At 41.2% G+C, this 23,160-nt stretch overlaps 1 protein-coding gene across 2 annotated transcripts; it reads left to right on the top strand.

Annotated features, from left to right (window-relative positions):
* The first annotated feature begins 28 nt into the window (after window positions 1-28).
* Window positions 29-22,971, top strand: ttc17 (tetratricopeptide repeat domain 17). 2 transcript variants are annotated; one of them, XM_033628607.2, is made up of 25 exons: window positions 29-254; window positions 853-942; window positions 1,798-1,967; window positions 2,115-2,226; window positions 3,685-3,816; window positions 4,211-4,320; window positions 4,427-4,574; window positions 5,803-5,942; window positions 6,592-6,752; window positions 7,039-7,151; window positions 7,372-7,524; window positions 9,465-9,571; window positions 9,812-9,968; window positions 10,166-10,237; window positions 11,167-11,391; window positions 12,470-12,689; window positions 16,066-16,185; window positions 16,597-16,892; window positions 17,020-17,173; window positions 17,290-17,410; window positions 17,705-17,864; window positions 19,299-19,382; window positions 19,793-19,912; window positions 20,031-20,174; window positions 21,897-22,971. In XM_033628607.2, exons 1-25 carry the CDS (start codon window positions 84-86, stop codon window positions 22,026-22,028), a joined length of 3,612 nt encoding a protein of 1,203 aa, XP_033484498.1. In that variant the 5' UTR covers window positions 29-83; the 3' UTR covers window positions 22,029-22,971. The 2 variants fall into 2 exon arrangements, with proteins under 2 accessions (XP_033484498.1, XP_033484488.1); XM_033628597.2 differs by having other exon boundaries at window positions 30-254; window positions 9,456-9,571.
* Window positions 22,972-23,160: the final 189 nt, after the last annotated feature.

Below are 23,160 nucleotides of genomic sequence, written 5' to 3'. Positions count from 1 at the left end.
TGGGCGCGGGCGCTGCGGGCGCGAGCGCCGCCGCGTGGCCGGAGGCTGAGCACTGCTGCCACAGAGCAAAATGAGACAGAAAAATGGCGGACCTCAGGAAAATCTGTCCTGAGTCTTTGCCCTGTCGTGTCAACTATTCGCGAAAAACGTCATTTCAGGGGAAGATTTTCATCCTTCTGTGCATTCTTATAGTGGACTCCGGAGGAGCTACGACACACTGGGTTGTCACGGAGGATGGGAAAATTCAACAACAAGTATGACAGTTAACGCTTGCTCATTGACCTGCTAACGTTAGGTGGCTAGCTTGTAAAGCTATATTCGTTAGCATTAACGGTAACGTTTTCGTTATGCGGTTTGTTAACGTAATTTCAGTGGTTAATTTGACCTTATCAAAACGTGTTTGCCGGCTCCGGTAACGTTACATACTACGCAACAATATAACAAAAATATTTTGTTTAGCTAAGTCGGTTAGCTGACAGTAGCTATCTTACCTTAAACCTGACGTTATCGTTAGGTGTTTGAGGTCAAGATGACCAGTATATTACAGGCCTATGTCAACATCCGCGTTGGAAACAGCTCTTTAGTAATGCGAGACATTACGTTAATGTTTGTTGGCAGCTGCTCGTATACAGCTGTCTTCATTTAGACAGGCAGACCGTGTTGATGTTTATGTGACAGCAATATCTCCATCTGAAAGTATGTATCTGAGTTGAACACACTAACGTTACTTCTAATATGACTCATTTAAACTTGAATAAACCGTCATATCCTTAGATTAATCCGCTGGTTGCACTTGCACTTACGTTTACTCTATGCCAGTCCTTACTGCACTGTCCATGTTTTTTGTTTCAGGTTGATTCACCTTTGAATCTGAAACATCCACATGACGTTGTGATCTTCATGAGGCAAGAGACTCGTGTTAACTACCTCAAGAAACTGGAGGTGTGTGTGTTTCCCTTTGGGTTCTCATCCTGTTGATTCTGGTTTATGTCTCCCAACAACAGAGTTCATTGCCTTAAGATAAATTTGTGCAGAAAGGAGATTACAGTTTCTCAACTATGTTGAGAGGAAAGACCATTTTCTTTTATTTGGAATAAGGGCTTTGACGTATATTGATAATATATTCATATTGTGATATGAGACTAGATATCGTCTTAGATTTTGGATACTGTAATATCTTAAGTGTTGTCTTTTCCTGGTTTAAAGGGCTGCATCACAGTAAGGCAGTGGTTCTGAAATGCCGTGGGATTTTGTGATAATCACACATTATTATAGCAATATTCAACTGGGCCTATACAAAAGGTTATGAATACATTTTAATTGACAGTACGTTGTGTGCACCCATTTCCTAATAAAGAGGCAAACTTTAATTTAATTAAAAAACCCGTCATGGGGAACCTATTTGTCACCGCTCGTGCATGGGAATTATAAGCAGTGACACATCAAAAGCCCTAATTGGCAGCCAGTGTGAGGGAAGATAACATTTAAAAGGAGAAAGCAGTGAGTGTGACAATGGATCGTTTTATTGTATGGAGCAAATTACAACAAAGCACAAGTGAAGATGACCTTTATCAAAAATCTCATTGTGTTAATATTTTGTGAAAGCATCAACCATACAATCTCAATATCAAGGTATTTGGTCAGAAATATTGTGATATTTAATTTTCTCCATATCTCCCAGTCGTATTTGGAACACAGGTACTCTCTATAACTACTTCAGTCACTGATAAGCGTTACTTACTCTGTCAACTGTCCGTTTCTTGTACTTACTAGTTCTCATTGGTTATTGTTGTGCAGAAGCAGCTCGTGGCGCAGAAGATTCATATTGAGGAAAATGAGGACAGAGACACAGGGCTGGAGCAGAGACACTACAAAGAGGATGCAGACTGTGTAATGGCTAAGGTACCTCTGGGAGACCTGGACCTGTATGATGGCACTTATATCTCCTTGGAAAGCAAAGACATCAGGTAAACTCTCCTCAATAAAACAAATCATTGCAGACATTCTTGCTATCTCTACAGTGATTAGGACATCATTTAAATTTAGTTTAATGTCTCTCTATGATTATGACGAATGTGTCATCTTAAAGCTATTTTTCTGCTGCCCTCCTATAGCCCTGAAGACTATGTGGATTCCCGGTCAGCCCTGCCCCCAGATCTAGAAAAGCCTGACTGTGCGAAAGCGTTTGATCTACCATATAGTATCCATGCTTTCCAGCATCTCAGGGTGAGTTGAGGCCAAACTTGTTAATTGGTTTGCTCAGAGTGGAACAAGATGAGAATGACTCATAATCAAAAGAACCATCTAAGCTGCTCTCATCACCCAATAAGTATTTTGTTTAAATTGGTATGCTGACTTAAACTTCTGTTTTTGAGCTGGTTTACGCTGTAACTTTGTTTTCAGGTACTCTCCATTCTCAGATTTATGTTGAATTGAAACTCTTTAGTCACGTGTGCTTAACATAACAGTTATTGTTTAAATAAGTTTTCAGTTTTTATTTTTAAGTGTTAGCATCCTGTTTGATGGAGCTGACATTTTCAAGTAGTGGTCTTTTTACAGTTTCAGTGGAAACAATGTAAGAACAGAGACATACAGGAGAGGATAATATACAACCAGAAATGGGCAGATATATGATGATTATCAAAAATGGTCTTGATGGGTGGATCTGAGTGTTTTGCAGATTTTCCCTATTAAACAGTCAGCTAACAGCAAAAACAGTCATATTTCTTAGTTCTTACTTCTGGTACAGGGTTACTGAAGCGTCAGCTAGTCACAAGAGCAAGTTGAGTACGGACAGAGTTCAAGAGCACCAAAGATAAAACAGAAGCTGGCCATTTTCTGACATAGACTGAAGTGTCAGTTTATGAAGACTGAAGTGTGAGTTTCTCAGAAAGGGAAGCCCAGCTAACCTTAACAAATGAAATGCAGTATTGTTTTTGTCTTCAGTAATGTCCCTAAGGGCTTAATTTGAAATACAAACTAATGGCCCAGAGTGGAGGCAGTTTCATGCCAGTAAATTACATCCTGATAATCAAGGACTAAGAAGAAGAAGAGCTCAGAGAAAAGCTGGTTTTGTTTCTGGACAAAAAGCTAAGCTTTTGTTGCAGTTTATTAACAAGGCTGTTTGTATGATATTTAAATGTAGGTCCTTCATTGGGACATTTATATTCTGCAGCCCTTTGAGCAGTAAAGAACGGGGATATGCAAATCACTGTAATCTCATGATCTCAAAACAACATGATTGTATCTTAAATTTGCATTCAAGTTCAGCAGGAGTTTTACAAATGCGGCCCTGGAGTAAAGATTAAAGGGCAGTGGTGTTTTTTTGTGGGCAAGTAACAATAAATTAAGTTGCTATTTTGTTACTGTCAGAGTGGAAAACCCAGATCGCTATGTCACTTTTCATTTAGTCACCCATTTACTGCCTTTACTTGCTTTATCGGGTTAAGAGTCCAGTGGGCGGTCACCAGTTTGTCATAATTATTTGATTACAGTTGCTGAGACATTTATTGTGTGTGCTTTGAGAGTTGATATGCTGTTAACTTAGTTGTAAAACACTTGATAATTGCATTTAGCCATGTTTTCAGGGGTGAGATCATTTGTGCAGTGTGTATTATGCACACAACATAGATGTATCCTTGCCAGAATTCAAAGTAATTGACTCTTCCCTTCTGTCTGTTCCAGGGTGTGCAGGAGAGGGCAAACTTGACCTCCCCGCTGCTTTCAAAGGAGGATCCCATTTTTAGTTCATTGTCTCATAAGCTGGGCCGTAGTGTAGATGAGGTGGGCCATCGCATCCATCAAGGGTTACAGAGGGTAAGGTCTGCCTGTACAACTCAGCTTCTCTAAACTGTATAAATATTCCTTTGTAGATATTGAACAAAAGCAAGAAATGTGTGTAGGTTAGATTAAAAATAAGCCTTTTTTATAGAGATGGTAAAGCATGGAAAATACTTCATTTATCTGCCTCCTTCTCAGTTAGCATCAGAGCTGACACCAGATATTGAAGCAACAGTCATTGCCGGGACAAGCCCAGACCCATTTACAGTACTAGCAATTCAGCCCAAATTAGACATATGACAAAGATCCATTGTTCAATGCAGCAAAACTATGTTGGGAAAAACAAAGATTCCACAGAGATGTTACTGTTAGCAGTTATTCCTTGGAAGTATTAAAAAAATGTGCACTTCTTTATGATTGTGCGTTCCAGAACTCATCATCCTGGGTACTGTACAACATGGCGTCATTTTATTGGCGTATGAAGAACGAGCCTCAAAAGGCGGTGGACTGTGTGGTGCGTGCTCTGCATTTCTCCCCAAGGTACTGTCAGGCTGGTCAGAGGGCCACTGCAATTGTATGTTATTTATTGTATGCTCACAGGTGTTCACATTCTCATACTGTGTGTGTGTGTGTGTTGTACTTGTAGGCAGCACAAGGATGTGGCCCTGGTCAACATGGCCAACATCCTGCACCGCGCCCATTTCTCAGCAGATGCTGCTATTCTCGCCCACGCTGCCCTGGACCTTACCTCAGACCTCTTCACCAGCCACTACACCTTAGGCAACATTTATGCTGTAAGTCAAAGAAAAAGAATTACAGCTCAGTAGACACATGTGTACTTAGACCACAGACTTGGCATGTGGTTAACCATTTAGTGTGGTGTTAACTGTTTTGTTAAAAGGACCACAGCTGTTTCTGCAATTTGTCAGTACACTCTTTTGCAGAAGCTCAGTGCTATGTGCGCCTGTATTTTAGGGCTTCCCCCTGAAAGTTAGAGGGATTGAAATTGTCAGTTGGAGACCCCTCAGTTGACTTGACTCAGTCCAGCAGTCGTTTTTTGGCAGCTTCTGGGGATGTTTTGGTCCCGAGATGTAGCTGCAGAGTGAGTGCTCCTTGCTTTCAAGCTGCTCTTCAGCATAGGCTGCTGCTGACCCAGAGGAAGAGAGGCTTTGCCCCATCAGGCTCTGAGATAACATTATCTTCTGCCTTCTGCTTAGAAATGGTGAATTTACAGCTCACAGCAACTCACTACGATACAGTCTCTGGCTTTTGTTTATCTATTGTTGGCAGAAAATGTTGTTGCACATTGCCGATCTGTCGTTAGCTTGTTTACTGTATTATATGAATGTCTCCGCTGAGTCCCCTTCAAACTCTCAAACTTTATATGGAAAAAAAGGAACAAATAGTCAAATACTCGTATTGAACAGCCAAATCTGATTCGATTTGGCCACCTGTTCTGACCTACCAATGCAAACTTTTAGGTGTTTAGGAGGAAATATATAGCTAATTAAAGCCTACCTAACTAAACTCTAGTTAGCTTGCCTTTCAATCCTTTTCTTTCTGTCCTATGTTTGCTACAGCAGGTCACAGGAGGGTTATGTGTACCTACAGTGCTGGCAAACATACTGATAAAAACTTTTGCTAACTAACCATCTGTAGTTGAGTTTCAGGGTTCCCATAACAAAAATGAGACAAAAATTAGCTGTCAGCAGTCTTACTGGTTAATGTAGATAAGAGATACTATCTTCTGAATGTAAAGGTACAGCGTTTATACAATAAATAACAATCTGTTTATATCTGTATAAGGACTTAATTGAATCATCTGCGTCTTACTGGACTCACGCTGCAATTTGAGTCCCCAAAGCTTTTCACCAGCATGTGGTTCTTTATACATGCACTGATTTTCGTCTGTTTAGTTCTTTTACTTTTATTTCAGTGTGATTGGTACATGGAACAAATCACTGTTTGACCTCTGCTGTATCCACGGTCTGTTTGTCTCCTCTTGTATCGCTGTCTGACCAGATGCTTGGGGAATACAACCACTCAGTGCTGTGTTACGAGCAGGCACTGCAGGCCCAGCCAGGCTTCGAGCAGGCCCTGAGGAGAAAACACGCTGTGCTCTGTCAGCAAAAACTGGAGCAACGCCTGGAAGCGCAGCACAGGTAGACAAGCACTCATACATACACACTCTTAAGTACTTTGGTTGGGTAAGATAATCACTCTCACCATATCTAGACATTTTCAAACTTGTCCCATGGTGCGCAACTGCGACACAAAAATTATAACAAACTTTCAGCTTACCAGTATGTTACAGGTTTGATCTTGGGTAGGGTTATCTGAGAGGCTTTTCCCCTGCTTTATTTTCACTGGAAAGTTTAAATGTTCCATAAAAATGACTGGTAGAACTTAATTTGTACAAGTATTCCTTACAAATGGGCTCTCAAGCTGTTAAGCATTTTAGAGTACCTGGGACTGTCCACCATATTTCTGTTTCAACAAACATTTGTTGGTATAAAAGTTCCTGAAAATGTATCATGTATGTATCAGTATAGGGATTTTTTTAATTGATAATTGTAAAACCAAAACACTTTTCCCTGTAGGGAAATTTTCCATGTGGTTAGACCTCTCCATGTGGCAGTCAGAGTATGTAAGTAAAAGAAAAGTCCCTGGAGCTGACAAAGAGCCAGTGTGGATTTTGTGTGGATACCAAGGCTTTAAGTTACCATAGGTCTTGTGGTTGTAGTACGATCATGTGGTATGCTTTGTTTCCCATCCTGTATTTCCCTTCCTCATTTTACTATATATTTTTAGATCCCTGCAACGGACACTGAATGAACTGAAGGAGTACCAGAAGCAGCATGACCACTACCTCCGCCAGCAGGAGGCACTGGACAAACACAAGCTGCTGCAGGAGGAGCAGATCCTGCGCAACATTATCCATGAGACCCAGATGGCTAAGGAAGCCCAACTTGGTAAGATGCCATGCACATAGAACTGAGGACACTTAAAACAAGTTGAGAGATGAGACAGGTGTTCTGCTGTAAAGTGATATGTGTCAGTTTTGAGAAAGGTAAAGCTTTACCAGAACAGAAGTATCAAAGCTGTAGAGTCGAGATCAGTGTGATTGTTTGGAACTCATGAGAGGCAAAAGTAAGCAAGCTTTGTGTGTGAGTTGTTTGAAAAGATGTCACATTAATCTAGCTCTGGGTTTGGCAGTTCAGAGCAGCACCTGAGCACTGTGTTTTATACGTCCTCCAGGGAACCATCAGATGTGTCGGCTGGGTCAGCAGCAGCGCAGCCTCTACTGCCCCTTTGACCTGCCTGTGCGTTATCATCGTGGCGATCTGTTTGAGCATGTCCACTATGTCCAAGTGAGTCTTTGGAATATTATGACATACTTGGTGATTATTGTATAGTTTTTTTCCTGCATAAAGAATTTTAAGGGAAGCCACACTAAACAAATTCCATGTCATTATGGAAAGGCCCTGTCTTTAGTTTTTGTGGATATTATTGCAACCAGGGGAACATTACACGTGATAAATATTCCTTCAGTTTCTGTCTCTCAGTTCTTGTTTCTGTCTTTCTCTACAGTTTGGGGAGGAGGTATCGGTGGCATCCAGCGTAGCACTTGTGTCAGAGCGTAACTCAAACCAGACAGCAGACAGCCCCCAGCTCCATCCCTCTGTGTCTGGAGACCAGGACCCTGCTGCTGCCCTCTGGGGCAGCCATCAGGATTACACACAGGCAAGACAGTGAACTACATTTGATTGATTAAATTTACTGCAGAGTACGCCATCAAATTAAAACCAAAAGGAAATATGATACATCTGCAATGCTAATGCACAGTTAGCAGAATTCAGAGGCCTCACTGGACTTGCCAAAGAAAGTTACTGCTACTGTAGAAAAGAAATTCTGGATCACATTTTGTCCTACATAGTAAAAAATAGTCAAAAAATAGTTGGGAAAAAGTTTGCGGTTTAAGTGACTCATTGCAATCTAAATGTTACTTGAGGGACTGATTAATAGGGTTGGGTACTGAACTCAGTACTTTTAAGGGTACCAACTGAATTCCATCGGACTTACCAAGTACCAATTCACGTTATATCAGTCAGTGCCAGATTTGGGTACATGAGAGTGCATCTGAGTGAGAGAGAGGCTACATCAACCCTGAAGTCTGTTAAATCACAGAGTCAGTGTAAGGGTGGGCCGAAAGCAGTTGCAAGTGTGATTACACTTTTCAGAACTCGATGCAAAGAACACTCGCTGCAGTATTTGTAATGCGAAATGAAAAGCTGACTTGGGCAACTCAGCCTGATTCTAGGCCGCAAGTGTGTCAGGTAAATTTTTTTTACTTGCACGTCCCATGCAATAGATACACCCTCATTTTAATCTACGCAGCTGTCTGTACCTGCCTTCAGGCTCACGTCTCGGCCACGTCTCACTGGTGTAACCATGACCATAAACATTTAGGCTTCAGGTCTATTTTTTTGACAGTACAGGCGCAAACGCAAGGTCAATCCTGAATAAAACTTAACTACAATTAACTGCTTCTTCAGACACACAATAGCTTTTTCACACTCCTCCCTGGTGCCAGACTGATAGGCTGGAGGTTGTAGGAGCAGGTTTGGAAGGGGAGAAGGAGGGAGGGGTATTATTTTGTGTGGGGTATAAAATGATCTAAATAATTAACATTCGTTCATTCATTCATTTTCTGTAACCGCTTATCCTGTTGGGGGGGGGGGGCCACGCGCTCAGTTTGGTAGTTTGGCAGACTGAGGTGCGCTGAGATGGGTGTGGCGGCACAGCAGGGGGAGGTGTTGACAGATCCAGCTTGGCGCAGTGACAGTTTTGTGCCAAAAAGCTTCGCCAAAGGTGCGCTAAAAGCTCACTAGCTGAAACCAGGTCTACTGTCAGCGCAGGTGGAGCACAGCCGGTGTAAGCCGAAGTTTGGCTGACCGGCGGACAGTGCGCACGTGTCACCAAAACCTCACAGGCAGGTTTCCAGAATATCAGGCACATTAACAATGCAATAAATACCCAAAAACCACTATTCAATGCAACTATCTGCAATCAGCACATAAATGTATCTCTATATCGACTGTCCCGTCACATCTGATTCAGATCAAAGGTGATTGGCACCGTTTGGCACGCGTAATGGAAACCCAACCTGATTTGATTAGCACAGCTGCAAACTAATGAGTTCACATCCCTCTCAGCCAGCCACAAACAGCCACAGCATCAGATAGGGAGTATATATTCAGCATCTGTCATCTTAGAAAAGTCAAAAGAAAAGAAACAGAGTGAGACTGTGAGAGAGAAAGAGAGAGCGCACGCGCGCCAGAGAGAAACGCAACATTGATTTACAATTGTGGTGACCTCCTCCCAGGCTACCTTTGCATCACCAGCCCTTGGAGGTCTGCTCGCAGTTCCGTATATTCAGAAACTGCGAGCTTGGACCTCCCGGACCAAAACATCAGTTTCCTCCTGGGAGAAGTTTGGCGAATTTTATCTACCATTATCTGTTTGAATATTAACAGTACCCAGCCCTACTGATTAATAGTCTGTTTATTTTTTGTGTGATTATTTACAGACATAAATTTCAGTGTGATAACATGAATACAATTGAACCATGCAGTTGTTTTGGAGAATGAGAGCAAACTGTGTTTTTCCTTAAGGACATACAGAGGATGTTGTGGCCTCAGAGGACTGACTGTGCACACGAGTACCCAAGTGTCCCCCCTGCTCACCTGCTGCCAACCTACTACCTTCCACCTGAAACACAGGGCCTCAGGTCAGTACACATTCCTTGATGGGGGGGTATTTTGTGGGTACATCGTAGCAGCATTGCTGTGATCCAGTTGAGTTTGAAGTTTCTCAGAATGGTCTTCAATACTGCAGCAGACACAAAGCAACGAATACTGATTTAAAGCCAAGAGACAGAAGAGTCAGCTTGTGTCTCCAGAGTTTTACATCAAAACATACCACATAAAAATGACTTGCGAGTGAAGTATGTCTGATTGTGTGTTTTTAGCTCAGTGGCAACTCTCCTCTATGGGAGCAGCAGTCCTCCTCTGACGGTAGCTCTGCCAAACTGTGATCCCGTCCCCCAACCATATCCAGCCCTCCTGCCTGCCTCACTAGACTGGCCTCTGGAAGAAAAGGAGCTGCCAGATCCCTCGGCCTCCCAGGTATCTGTCTGCCTGTCTGTTTATAAGTGTGTGTGATTTGAATAGGAAAATAGTGGTGATGGATGCAAAACGTGCACTATGTTCACAGAATTACTATCACACCACAACTATCTGTATGTTTATGTTTGTGTTGTCTATGGGATGTGGATCTGTGTAGAAGAGTATCAAATCATTTATATGACTATGTGTGATTACAGATACTGCATTTACGAAGTGGAGGATGGACGCTGGAACAGATTGGATCCAGAATAGCTGAAGCTATGAAAGAAGTAAGAGGGCTCCTCACACACGTTTCTGTCTTAAATGACTGAATGCAAATATACCTTTTTAGCAAGGATGTCCTCATCAAGTATTTTGCCCCCCTGTGGGAGTTATTGAGACTACAAAAACACTCAGTCCTCACATGGTTGTACAGGAGTGTTACACAGTAATGCTTCATGTACTTCCGTAAACGATCTTTGGCGGAGCACAGACACTGGCTTGCAAAGAGCACACAAACCCAACAACAGCCAAGTTTTATTTGAGCCCGCCATCAACTCGCTCACAGAATTAATGTTAATTAGCAAAAGCTGTCATGACCTGCTGCCGGCGACATTTGTCATTTAACCTGTGAAAGAGACGTTCAGCTGGCTAAAACTAAGAAGCTGCTTCCTGAATGTTTTGTTCACTGTTCTGTGCTTATGAGAAAGAGAGAGGAGAGACGACAGATTAGTTTTCATCTGAGCTTACCAGATTTTGCCACCCCAGGTGTCAGCACTTATTCAAACATTGGTGCAATAAGATAATTTTTCACCTTCACACACTAATTTAATATTGCATATGGAGTGAAATTCCTCAACTGTAGATAGCTCGGCTGAAGGGGAGCCACGGTGCAACACTAGCAGGCTGAAGCGGACAGAACATAGAGTTTTGTAAAGAAAGGCTATTGAGCAGCTTTATTTTAGCCATTACTGGTAGGTTAAAATATGACAGGATTTTCCCCGATATCGATTCTTCGGCGCATATCTATCTCTTTGAAAGGCAGTACTCACACACTCAAACCAAAGTTGGCACGTTCAGAAGAATTCATTACATCTCATATGTAAGAATGTCATTATGAATCATTTTAATCCCTCTAAATTGCTCTCAACTGCTGTCGTCTAAACCCATCTTAAGTCTTTCATTTTCAGAGCTAACAGAAGTTTGTTTGTATATATAGGCTACTGTACCCCGCTGGCAGGTCTACAATGAGGCAGCTCTATTCTGGCGGGCCAAAGGCAATGGCAGCCGTGCCCTGCAGTGCCTGCGCCAAGTGTTGAGCTCATCCCCGCCTTCCCACCGCCTCTTGTCCCTCACCAACGCCGCCAACCTGCTGCTACACCATGGCCTGACCACCCACGCACAAACACTGCTGGAGCAGGCATTGGCTCTCAATGCATCAGAGGTAAAGGCTAGCCTGCTGGGTTTTACCCTCATAGAGTTGCACAAAAATGCTCAGTTACATTTACTTTACAGCTTTGGCCACCATATTGGGTTCATATATTTGTTGACAAAAACAAGCAGTCCTTTAAGAAGACACATGCTTCAACTTCATACACAAATTTCACTGGAAGTTTTGATAAAACCTGAGCAATACCATTGTAGTCATCACCCTTTTCTCATGAGAAACAGATTCTTATCCATCAGGTTAGCCAAAAAAAACCTTCCCAATCCTGCCATCACACCACACATGCATGAGATCACATCACAAGTTGGATCTAATAGGTGAAAGGACAAATCAAAAGTTTATTTTAGCCTTTATATGACGTGTCTGGAACAAAGCTTACTTCATCCAAAATCATTACCAGCAATACAAGTTGGCACAGAAGATACTCCACTCTGAAAACTAGCTAAGCAACATTTGAATGCCACATCATGTTCAAACTAAGCACATCTTGTAATGACCACTTACTGTCAGTTTTAAGCACCCTGCAGTATATTGTGCCATGTGGCGAAGTTCTCATCATCTTAAGGTGGTTCCAGGAACATGAATATGAATTTAGTCCTCTTAAGTGGCGTGCTGATTCTCCACATTTTAAGCTAAAAGAGTACCTAAATGTGCAAGATCTGCAAGATGCTATTGAGTCAGCATGGACTAAAATCGATGGGGAACATTTCCAACATCTTGTTAAATAAAGCTATGAAAAAAAAAATAAAAATAAAAACAGGGATGTGTAAAAGTAAAAACAGGTGTCTATACAAAGTATGTTGATGATATACCAATTCAGGAAGCACAGGTAGAATATATGTAAGAACTGGAGGTGGTAAACTAGAGTGGGGAATGCTGATATCTTCATGTCACTCAATTGCCACAAACTGTAAAAGTGTAGTTGCACTTTCTTAAAAGATGCATGTAAATGTGCATGTTTTGTCTTTACCGCTCTGTAGGACGTACCTACACCTGCTGAAGCTGAGTCACTTTTCACACATGCCACCCATCAGCTAATGTTCCCCTGTTTTTGTTTTGCTTTCGCTCCCCTCAGCCCCACACCCTGCTCAGTCTGGTGAGCGTACAGTTGGCCCAGGGCAATGTGACAGGTGCACTGGCCTTGTTCCGCCACATCCTGGTGACGGCCCTTTCCTCCTCGTCTGCCTTCTCATCCTTCGCTGGCTGTGAACAGTGTCGCACCAGCCTACCTTTGCTGCGTTGTCTGCAGTTCTACCCCTTCCTTTACAACCTTTCACACCGACAGCCCTGCTCAGGTACGTTTATCAAACACACATGGAGCTATTTCACTCCCTCTCTGAAGTATAACTTTTTCCTTAGAATTGTACTACTTGTAGTGGTACTCTCCCTGATTTTGTTATAGCAGGCTGTGAACTGTGGCGAAGTGTCAAATCATCAGTATAAATCTGGGATAAGAATTAGGGATTTAGAGACATTATTAGAGAGCTATACCAACTTGAAGAGTATCTTTTAAAGAGAAAACTTTCTTGATTTTTGAAGGCCTAATAATTGCATCGTTAGACTGTGTTTAGGCCGAGCAAGATGTTGAAACATTTGCAGGTTTCTCATCACTGACCTCTATGTACAAACATGCAAGGACAGAGCAATGATAAGCATTATTTATATGGAAGAAATTGTGGTCAGATGTATATCTGAATGTGTGAAACATTTTGAATCAATACATTTGTGAATGTGTAAAAATACTGTAATCAAAATAAATTGAATGTTGAATATATAAACAATATCTCAACAGCTGCAGCCACAGACCAACAGCAAAGAAGGCTCACCTCATGGCTCCCTGATTGGATAGTGAAATGATGTTCCTAATTGGATAAACAAATTATATGTTAGTCTGAGCATCCCGACTGGCTATTCAGGAGGAAGTGTGAAAAGTGGGACAAAAGTATTTGCACTCGTAGTTTTATTTCGGCACTGTAAACCTGGAGTTCATACATTTTTTCACCCACAAACATAAATGTGTAATTGCAAACTTTTTTTTTTTTTTGTTATTTTAAATGGTTGTGCCAATCTTTTTTATGCACTTAAACTTTGGAAAGTATTTGTGCAAATCATTTTTATTTAATTGCAAAATGCTCATGCACAGCTACAGATGGTTACTTTTGGTTTCAAAAATTAGTTTGTCCAAATATTTTTTACACATTCGGAGATTTCAGTATAATCGTACAAAGTGTTCTCACACGCTCAGATATGGTCATACTCAGCTACAGTACTTTTGACCCTATTTTGTGTCCATACATTTTTTTTTTATTATTTTCTTACCTGAGCTTTGGCATAAAGATATATAGATAACAAGTTGATTTAAACAAATCAGTTTACAGTAGCCCATGTTCTGATTGATTTCACAGCTTGTCACTTGTAAACCCATGGTGTTATTTCACTTTTAAATTTGTGTATATTTTATTTAGTCTAAGACATTACTCGATGCAAAATGTTTGTACCACAATGTGTAAATCTGGTGGCATTTATTAAAGGCTGATAAGTCTAAATTATTGTTTCAATTGCCAAAAATCTTTTGTTAAATACATGTCTATGCTAAATTGTCCAGCTCCAGCAACTACCTGTGTCAAGCTGGAAATTAGCCATGGGCTTAAAATGACCTTATGCGCTGTGGGCCCAGACAGGTTCTGCACTTTTTTAATCTTTAACTCTGAAACCCGGCCATGTTGCCCCTAGAAGCTGAACAGTAGCTGTGAGAAACAAGTAGTATGTTGCACTTCTGATGTGAACAGAGACTGCACCTACTTTTTTATTCATATCAGTGGGAGTGAAGAGAAAAGTGCTTTGAAGTGGGAAATTTTGCCACTCAATAATTTAGGCCACAGAAAATAGCTGATGCCAAATTTAGAAGGGTCTATATTTTACTCTCCAAAGCTAAATATTGCTGCCTTAAAGCACGCTGAATGCAGGAGGTCACAAAAGTACTTATAAAACACACACCTACCTCGAGTTAGGGTAAAAGTTTAAATACAAAAATATACACAGACATTCTCATGTACAATTGCTGCAGTTTCTCCAACATGTTTGATCCTGTATTGTCAAACAAATTGTAATAATTTGGGCTCTGTAAACAACATCATACAAAGAGTCTTGCTCAGTTGCTAACTACTGCACTTGAGAAATGGCTCCATAGCCCAATAATATGGCAATATCAATCACTGTAGACAAGCTAACAAACAACAGGAAAACACACCAGTACAACAAAGAGAGCTATACAGGGCTGCAACAATAGCAGCATTCTCACAGCACTGCGGTGTCTGGAGTTATAATGAAGAGCACGCTCTCATTATTACTGTCTTAACAGCCTCATCCCCTTGTTATCTTTGAGTCAACATTTGCTACTTGTAAAAACTGTGTCCAGCCTGAAACAAGTCCTGCTGGGTTCAGTGTTGTACTATAAGAAATAAAAACGTCCCTCATATATAACATGGGTCTTCCATAGCTCTTATATGAAAGTGATATCCAGATCTAATGTCTTCCTGGCAATAACTGTCATTTCCAAGTTTGAAAAAAAAAATCAGAGCTTTGCTAGAGTAAATTGAGACCATGAATGCAGTCATCGGAGTGTAGAGAGAGAGAGAGAGAGAGAGAGAGGCTGAAGAGGGACTGATTTGTTTGTTCCAAAAAAACAAACACAGTTGCTGTGTCTCAAAATATAAAATGCATCACTTTCTGTCAAGGAGAGAACTGTTTCCAGGCAAGAGCTGGTGCAAAAGCTTTCATCATCTGACTTTGGTTTGAACCACGATATCGGTCAGTGACAGAGTAGTAATAGGAGTCATGTTTGTAAAGAAAAAGTTGAAGGTTATTGGGCAAGGCAAATTTATTTATATGGTATATAAACAGCGTAAGGTACATGCATTTTCATTTCATACTCAAAGGCAACCCAAAGTTCTTTTACAGATTAGTTAGGTCAAGTCAAAGTTTATTATAGCCCAATCAAAAAGCATGTCTTAAAGGGCAGTACCAATAATGATTACAATTCAAGTTCAAGTCTTAAATTATTCCTGATGCACATTACTAAAATATCTGCAAGCAGGGTTCCCCCGGGTGCTTGAAGTAAGGAAAAAAATCTAAGAAACAAATAGACGTGGGTCTTTGTAAGTTCTTGAATTTATATATTTTGTGCAAGAATAGAAGTTTATTTTTCTTTTACTTATCGTTAGTAGTTAAGTTACATTCTGCTGTCTGCTGCATGTGTGTCTCCAGCAGTTACGTCACTGTTTCACGCGCCACCTGCCACCACCTACACAGCATGATTGAGAATTGTTTACACTTTCAAGCCTCTCTCTTTTTAATTGTCTCTGAGCTTCTGTAAAGCCTGCTAGTTCTCATTATGAAATTTCTCAGTGTTGTAACAGTAATTAGCCTTGATCCAAGTCTCAAACTATGACATGTTGGATCCTTAAATTTGAGATAATTGCGCCTGGAAAGTCCTCAAAACATCCTTTAATGTAATTATTATGAAGGTGTGGGAACAATGTGAAAGTATACAGTAACAAAAAATGATCATGAATACAGTTTAATTGTCAGCTAATACCTTTTGGCTGCAGATCTACTGTAAGGGTACAGTGTGAATAATAATTGTGCTTCACTGAACTTGTGTTGATCCAGAGGGCGGCGTCTGCATGACTGAGAAGGACCTCGGTATACAGCTGGAGGAATGGGAGGGCAGCGAAGAGAAGCAGGATGCACCAGCCATTGCTGCTATGGAGGACTCCTTGCTCTTTGAAAGTAAGAATATGATTTACAGTGACAATAAGAAACAGTCAGGAAATGTATACTGCATCCAACATGAGCATACAAGATTTTACAGCAATGGCCTTATTTGCTACTTTATAAAGTTCATGTCAAAGATTGCAAGCCTGCTCACTTTTTGATATATGGGCATGTTTTGGTCTGGGACTTGAATGTGCATTACTTATTTAATGATGTCCTGTAATTGTATAATTGCATCTTCTTGAGCTGACTGACAAAATGTCATTGGGAATAAGACCACAACAGTCTCAGTCTGAATTTGCTGCACTGAAAAATATGTTTATCAAACTCCAAATAGTGTTTTTTTTTTCCTGAACAAAATGCTCATGTAGCTCAACACCACGCTAATTTATTCTTTGATTTCTCCTGTTATTCCCCACTTTTCAGAGGTTATCCTGGACAGCAATGGGTCAGGTGAGGCAGGCGGACAGCAGAGGGCATCTCCCTCAGCCTCAGGAACAGCTAAAATGGCCACCCCATTTGGTGGTGGAGGCGTGGAAGGGGAGGAGGAGTGGCAGCTGAAGGAGGACCTAATGGGAGCCTTTGAGGGAGCGCTGGATGTCGGAGGCAAACGAGGGGATCTGCGAGGTATCCGGGTACTAAAGAATGACCGTGTCATGGGTGCCCGTGCCGGTGGTGGGCCATGCTTTGGAAACTGTGAGGATGATGAGGGAGCTGAGTGGGTAAGCGTGCATGGCCATCCTTTTCACAACATAGAATTATGTTTGAGTTCAACATCTGTGAGATCTTAGGGACTGATGTGACTGAAATGTGTGTAGCTGAACTGAATGAGTGTCTTCTGTTCATCAGATAACCTTCCAGGTAAAGCGGGTTAGAAAGGCTAAGGTGGATGGGACAGAGAGTGTTGCCAGCTCTGATGACGGCCAGAATGGAGAGTCGCTGCCTGGAGGACACTCTGTCTTAGAGATAAGTGGGCCAACCATCCCATCGCCTGGCCCCTCAGGTACCACATACACCTGTAATATTTTCTACACCAGCGTGATCACAGAAAGAGCACTGAGGTGCTGGACGTCACCCAACTGAGAGAAATGTTTTGTGAATTTTCGTGTTTTTGGGCAGGCCGCTGGAGGGACTACACAAGTCTTGGCTGGCCAGGGCCAGAGGAGTGCCAGCGGACACGAAGGGTAGACCTCACCACTGTAGCTAGTACCTGGTTGGCAGTTTCTGCCAAGAACATCGAGTAAGACTCTCACTCTCCTAATCATGGTCACATTGTTTGTTGTTGTTTTTCCTCACATAGCTGGAAAAATAATATCTGCAGAGCTTTTAAAATACCTTAAAAATGTGTGGATTGTCTTTAACAAATACCTCAGTAGTTAGAAATAGAAACATAAACAGCAAACCAAAGGAAAAAAGAAAACATTACTGCCTCATTGACGTTCTTGCATCACAGCACATCAACAACCAAAATTCACTAAATACAGTTTTTAGTCTTTCATTTGATTTTCCGTTTTCCGTCTCTTTTTTTTTTCAGCATCACAGAGCACATAGACTTTGCCACTCCACTCCAAGAGCCAGCTGCTGAACCTTTATGCAACGCCAACCTAGCTGCCAGTATGCACACCCTTGACCACCTAACAGGGGTGGCCAATCGTGCCGCTATCCACTACACTGGAGAGAGCCAACTGCGTGAGGTGAGCCGTGGCCGAAGCCACAGATACTCTTTATACTCCTCCTTTACTATACCTTAAGTATAGGAGTATATAACTAAGGAGGTCCACTCACAGTTAGGGCTGAGCACCATTTATATTCAAACCAATACAGGCACCTGGAATGAAGCACTTTAATCTCTCTGTTATAACAAAAATCAAACTTATCCCTACCACCCTGTCAGTCTGTCATTAGGGCATAGCATAAGAACACTCTTGTTCCTGTCTGAAGAAACACCTTCAACTGTTGTAAAATAGTTGTGTTTTATTGGGCATCAATCTCACATCAACAGCTGCATATATTAAAATAAGCATATCTGTTGAGTGAGATGTGTGAGTAAAAAATTTGTGTGACACAGTCTACATACAAGGTGGATCACCCTAACCAACTTTGCATATTGCATTACAAATATCTGTGTCTGTGTCTGTTATGAAAAAGTTAAACCACACTTGCAATGGCTTTCGGCTCGCTATTACCCTGACTGAACTTAAACAAACTGCAGGGAGGATATAGTCTCACTCTCATCCAGATGCGCTACTGAAATTTGGCACTGATTGATTGGATAAAGCTTCATCTAAACTATGGAATTGCAGTTTTAAAATTCCATAATTTTCTTTTTTACCTCTAATTTTCTCACCAGTGTTTTGATTGTGAAACAAATGAATGCAAAGCTGGAAACTTGAAGAATAACTTGAGATGCAGTTCAGCACTGTGTGTCAAGTTTTTCTAGTCATAAATCTATAACAAACATTGCCTGCAAAAAAGTACATAGTTTGTGCCCAAGTCTGTAACATAAAGTGGACATGTCTGTGAAGGGGAGACACATAGGTATCCACAGAACCCATTTCCATTCAGATATCTTGAGGTGAAAGGTCAAGGGACCTCTCTGAAAATGGCCGTGCTGTTTTTCCCTCGCCAAAATTTTGAGTATTATTTAATGCCCTTCCTGAAAAGCTAGCATAAGGTGTTGGTACCACTGTATTCCTTAGGTCTTCTAGTTTCATGTGATACCAGTATCATCATGCTAACTTTAAAAGTCAGCAGCCTATGACCTTTGAAAGACAGGCGTTGGCAAAAATAGCAGCACGCAATTTAATGTGTTATATTTGGGTGCATTAAAGCTAACAGGAGGTTTTGTTTTTGTGCTGGGTACTACAAAAGAACAGCAGGTCCAGCAGGGTATACAGTAGTTAAATTCTGAAACAGCCACAGTTTAACAGCTGAGACATTTATAGGTTGATTTAAAGATCATGCAACAGGTATAGATACTCTAAAGTGGAATAATTATTTTAGTTTATAAAGAAAATATAGCATAGTGTGATTGACAGTGAAAGAGTCAAACCATTATTACATGGTCTGAACAGCCCCACTTCTTAGTTAACAATCTCACATATTTCTCTTCTTGTCCTAACCCCCAGGTTCTGCAGAACCTCGGCAAAGACAAGTTCTCTCCTCAGTCTTTTGAGCAGGTGGGAACACGCATCGCTAAAGTACTGGAGAAGGTAAGAGCTCTCACTTCTCTTAGTCACAGAGAAACTTTTGTGTTGAAATAATCAATGTTTTGACAACTTTAACATCACATGAACATGTTTCATTCCTTTCTACAATACTTAGTTCCCTGCTACACTTAACTACTATTGAAATGCCAATGTTTAACGGAAAGGATCAGATGAGATGACACTTTACATTGTGTGCTATGTAAAAACATTGAATTGCACACACACTTGCTCATTAACCAACTCTTTAAAGCTTTGCTGTCAGTACTACTCAAAATATCTTCAGCGCTCACCAATATTAGCAACGATTTGAACTGTCATGGCTGTGCATAATTTAGCAGTAACACCCAGCCATTGTAACACCCTACTGGAGCTTTAAATTGTACTTTCATCCCCTCCTTAATGTCTGTGTGCAGAATCAGACATCTTGGGTATTATCCAGCATGGCTGCACTGTACTGGAGGGTCAAAGGTCAAGGCAAGAGAGCCATCGACTGCCTGCGACAGGCCCTCAACTACGCTCCCCATCACATGAAGGTAAGTTAGACATCAGCTGTTCCCAGCAATAAACCCACCGGATGCTTACACTAAGTAAATTATTGTTTCTGATATAAAATAATAATAGTCTTTTTTTCCCTCTTTAATGCCGAACCAGGACGTGCCGCTTATCAGCCTGGCCAACATCTTCCAGAACGCTCGGCTATGGGAGGACGCTCTCACAGTCGCCCGTATGGCAGTAGAAATCGCCCCACACTTTGTCGTGAACCACTTTACCCTTGCCAACGTCTATATAGCAATGGTACTGGCTGCAATCAAACTCTGTTACTGTTTGATCATTACGTGTTTGCTTGTCATGACATGATCCACTGCTCAAGCCGGGCTCAGACTACAGGAGTTTTGGGATGATTTATCCCAATTTACCCCTCTTAACAATCGCAGGAGAGATCTGCTCTGGGACCTTGGTCTGTTCTGATGTTCAGCTCAGACTATCTGGTAATGTGATAGGTCTACAGATCCAGTCTGAAACCGCCAACCTGCTGACAGGCTCATCAGGGCTGACCCAATACTATCAGACTTGTTTCATATGTAGGATTTAAATTCTGGCTAATTTTATTTATGATGACATCAGTGCAGCAGCTGACAGTGTTTTCAAGCGAAGGGAAACATTCTAGCCCTTGTGGCCAACATTACCTAGCACATGGATGTTGACTGATATTAAAGTCAGGGTTCCCATGGTCATGAAGTTCCTGGAAAAGTTATGAAATTAGAAAAACTGTTTTCCAGGCGTGGAAATGGTTTGGCATTAACAGTTTTTAATATGTATTATATGTTCTTAAACAGCCCAGAACATGTCTCTGCAAAATTCGTCCCTTGTATTACTGATTTAAATTCTAGTGCTGCGCTGTGTGACTTTTTCCATAAATCAAATATTTGTTTAACGTGAAATAAATGCATACAAACTTGCCATTTTTTTTAAATTCAAACACACGTCAAATTGCGCTGACACCTACAGGATTTTTGGTTTTCTATTCACAGAAAAAGGGGTGCAGACTTGACGTTTTGCTAAGTCCCCATATCTGCTGGTCTGGTATATTGGCATATGCACCTAGTTGGTTGGGGGAATGTCTGATGAGTAAGTAAAGTTAGCAAGCGCTAGCAGTTTGCTTATCCACCTGGGAAGAGTGTGGGGCGGCTGTAGATCAGGAGGTAGAGCTGGTCTTCCACCAATCGGAATATCGTTGGCTCAATCCCCAGCTCCTCCAGTCAGTCTCTGGCCGTTCATCGGTGTGTGAGAGCGCGTGAATGGTCACCAAGCAGCAGGCGGCACCATGCCACTGTGAATGTGACTCGTAGTGTAAAAGCACTCTTATTGGTCATGGCTGTATTGCTACATAGGCCAACCTGTTTTAAACTACTTAGATAATGTTACTGAAATGGGTTAAAATATTATGGGAAAGTTATGGAGAAGTTTTAAAATTCATTTGGTAAAAATGTGTGTGAACCTTGTAAAGCTGAAAGTTAAAATCTCACCTCCAGTTCACTCTGAAGAATTGACAACCCATGTTGGCAGCGTCTTCCCAACCATTCTCTCATCCAGACTGATGTAGCTTTCTGCTTTTGGTTTTCCAAGTGCAAAGCATTTACATTACAGGAAGTTGTGGCAACAGGTTGTTTTGTATAAATCTGCTTCCCCATGAGATCACATGAGGTGGTGCGTTCTTGTTCCCTCTGGCACTATAATCTTAATAATATCCTGTAGTGTGTGATGCATGGATGTTTTCAAATCTCATAGTGTGTGCATGTTTGAGATTAGAGAGAAAAATGTCTCTCAAGTTACTCCTTATGTGTGTGATGTGGCCTGATTTCAAAACCAGTTAGGGTTTGAAACTTCCTGTAGTCTGAACCTGCCTTCAGCACCTCAAGTTTAACCACTCCATCAACTGAAAGTCAAGGCATTTAGAAAGCAGAAATGGAAGTCGTGTCCTTGTGGTGACATGGTTGTTGTTTTTCTTGATGACAGGAGGAGTTTGAGAAAGCAATGCGCTGGTACGAGTCTACTTTGAAGCTGCAGCCAGAGTTCGCCCCCGCCAAAGACCGTCTGAGAACCATCCAGTGTTACCTGCTCACCAAGAGGGAACGCCGTCAGCCCTAAACCACTGAACCAGTTTGACCCTAGGAGTTACCCCAACAGACATGCACACAGCAGATAAACACTCAGACACATACACACACTCATCTGAAGACCTCAGATAAGTAGCACAAAATAACAGTGTAAAAAACTTTCATGTGGTTAAAGGTGAGGCATCAAGATCCATATCCAGTAGAATCTGGGTTCTAACCCAAAGAATTAGGTCTGAAACGTCACAGAGTACAACTGTAGATAATTTTGCCCCACAACTTATGTGTCAAACGCAGGACCTCTTGTTATCTAACAATCAAGAAGTTATGATTGTCAGACTTTTTTTTTTTTTTTTTTTTTAGGTTTGCTTAACTTGCAAAAATGAAAGGGGATAAAAATTGAATAAGGTTTGCAAATTCCAGTTACTTCTTCTGCAATATTCAGATTTTTCTTTGTGCTAATTGGAAGAAAAGCTCGCATTTCAGCATTCTGCTATGAGGTGGTGGCATCGAGGAGGTTCTCAGAGATAATAACATACCACGGCCAGGAGATGGCGCCATGTTTTAATGTAACTTAATTGGAAATTTTAAATGACAAGGATGTTTTACAGTATTTGCTTAAGTCTTCTTTCTGAGATGGTGAGAAATGTGCCTCTCAACTCAGAGGTCAAAGGAGTTTGACGACAATATATGCCCTCACTATTTCTGCTTCTTAAAATGGATGGGAATTCTCAGTTTTTGCACTTTTTCTATATCATTCCTATTTATATGGGACCTACAAACTGTTTGATTTTGCTCCAAGGTAATTTAAATACAAAAGAGAGAAACTGAAATATGCTATTACATTTGCTTCTTAACTTATGGAAATCATAAGGCAGAAAAAGGATTTGCCATTGACCATCTATAAAAAAAAAACTCAAGTGGAATCTGTATTAAATGTACAGTATTAAAGGCATTGTGTGGATTTCATTAGTTCATTTCTCTGCGTCGGTTATTTGTCTCTCTGGGAAATAAAATGTCAAGTCAAATTTATTTCTGTAGCACCTTTAAGACAACATAAGCTGACCAAATGCATATACCAGGCAGAGACCATAAAATCCATAAGTAATGCAAGAACTTTTGTTTTAAGCTTGGTGATCTAAGTACATTAAAGAACAAAGTAAAGA

This window comes from Epinephelus lanceolatus, chromosome 2 (assembly GCF_041903045.1).
Source record: "Epinephelus lanceolatus isolate andai-2023 chromosome 2, ASM4190304v1, whole genome shotgun sequence".
Classification (NCBI taxonomy): domain Eukaryota; kingdom Metazoa; phylum Chordata; class Actinopteri; order Perciformes; family Serranidae; genus Epinephelus; species Epinephelus lanceolatus.
This window is presented reverse-complemented; position numbering and strand designations above follow the sequence as displayed.

Excerpts from the sequence above, each read along its gene's own strand:
- ttc17 (XM_033628597.2), top strand. The coding sequence starts at position 84 with ATGGCGGACCTCAGGAAAATCTGTCCTGAGTCTTTGCCCTGTCGTGTC. Across the intron at positions 5,943-6,591 it reads CGCCTGGAAGCGCAGCACAG|ATCCCTGCAACGGACACTGA; the intron begins GTAGACAAGCAC and ends ATATATTTTTAG. Across the intron at positions 19,383-19,792 it reads TCGCTAAAGTACTGGAGAAG|AATCAGACATCTTGGGTATT; the intron begins GTAAGAGCTCTC and ends GTCTGTGTGCAG.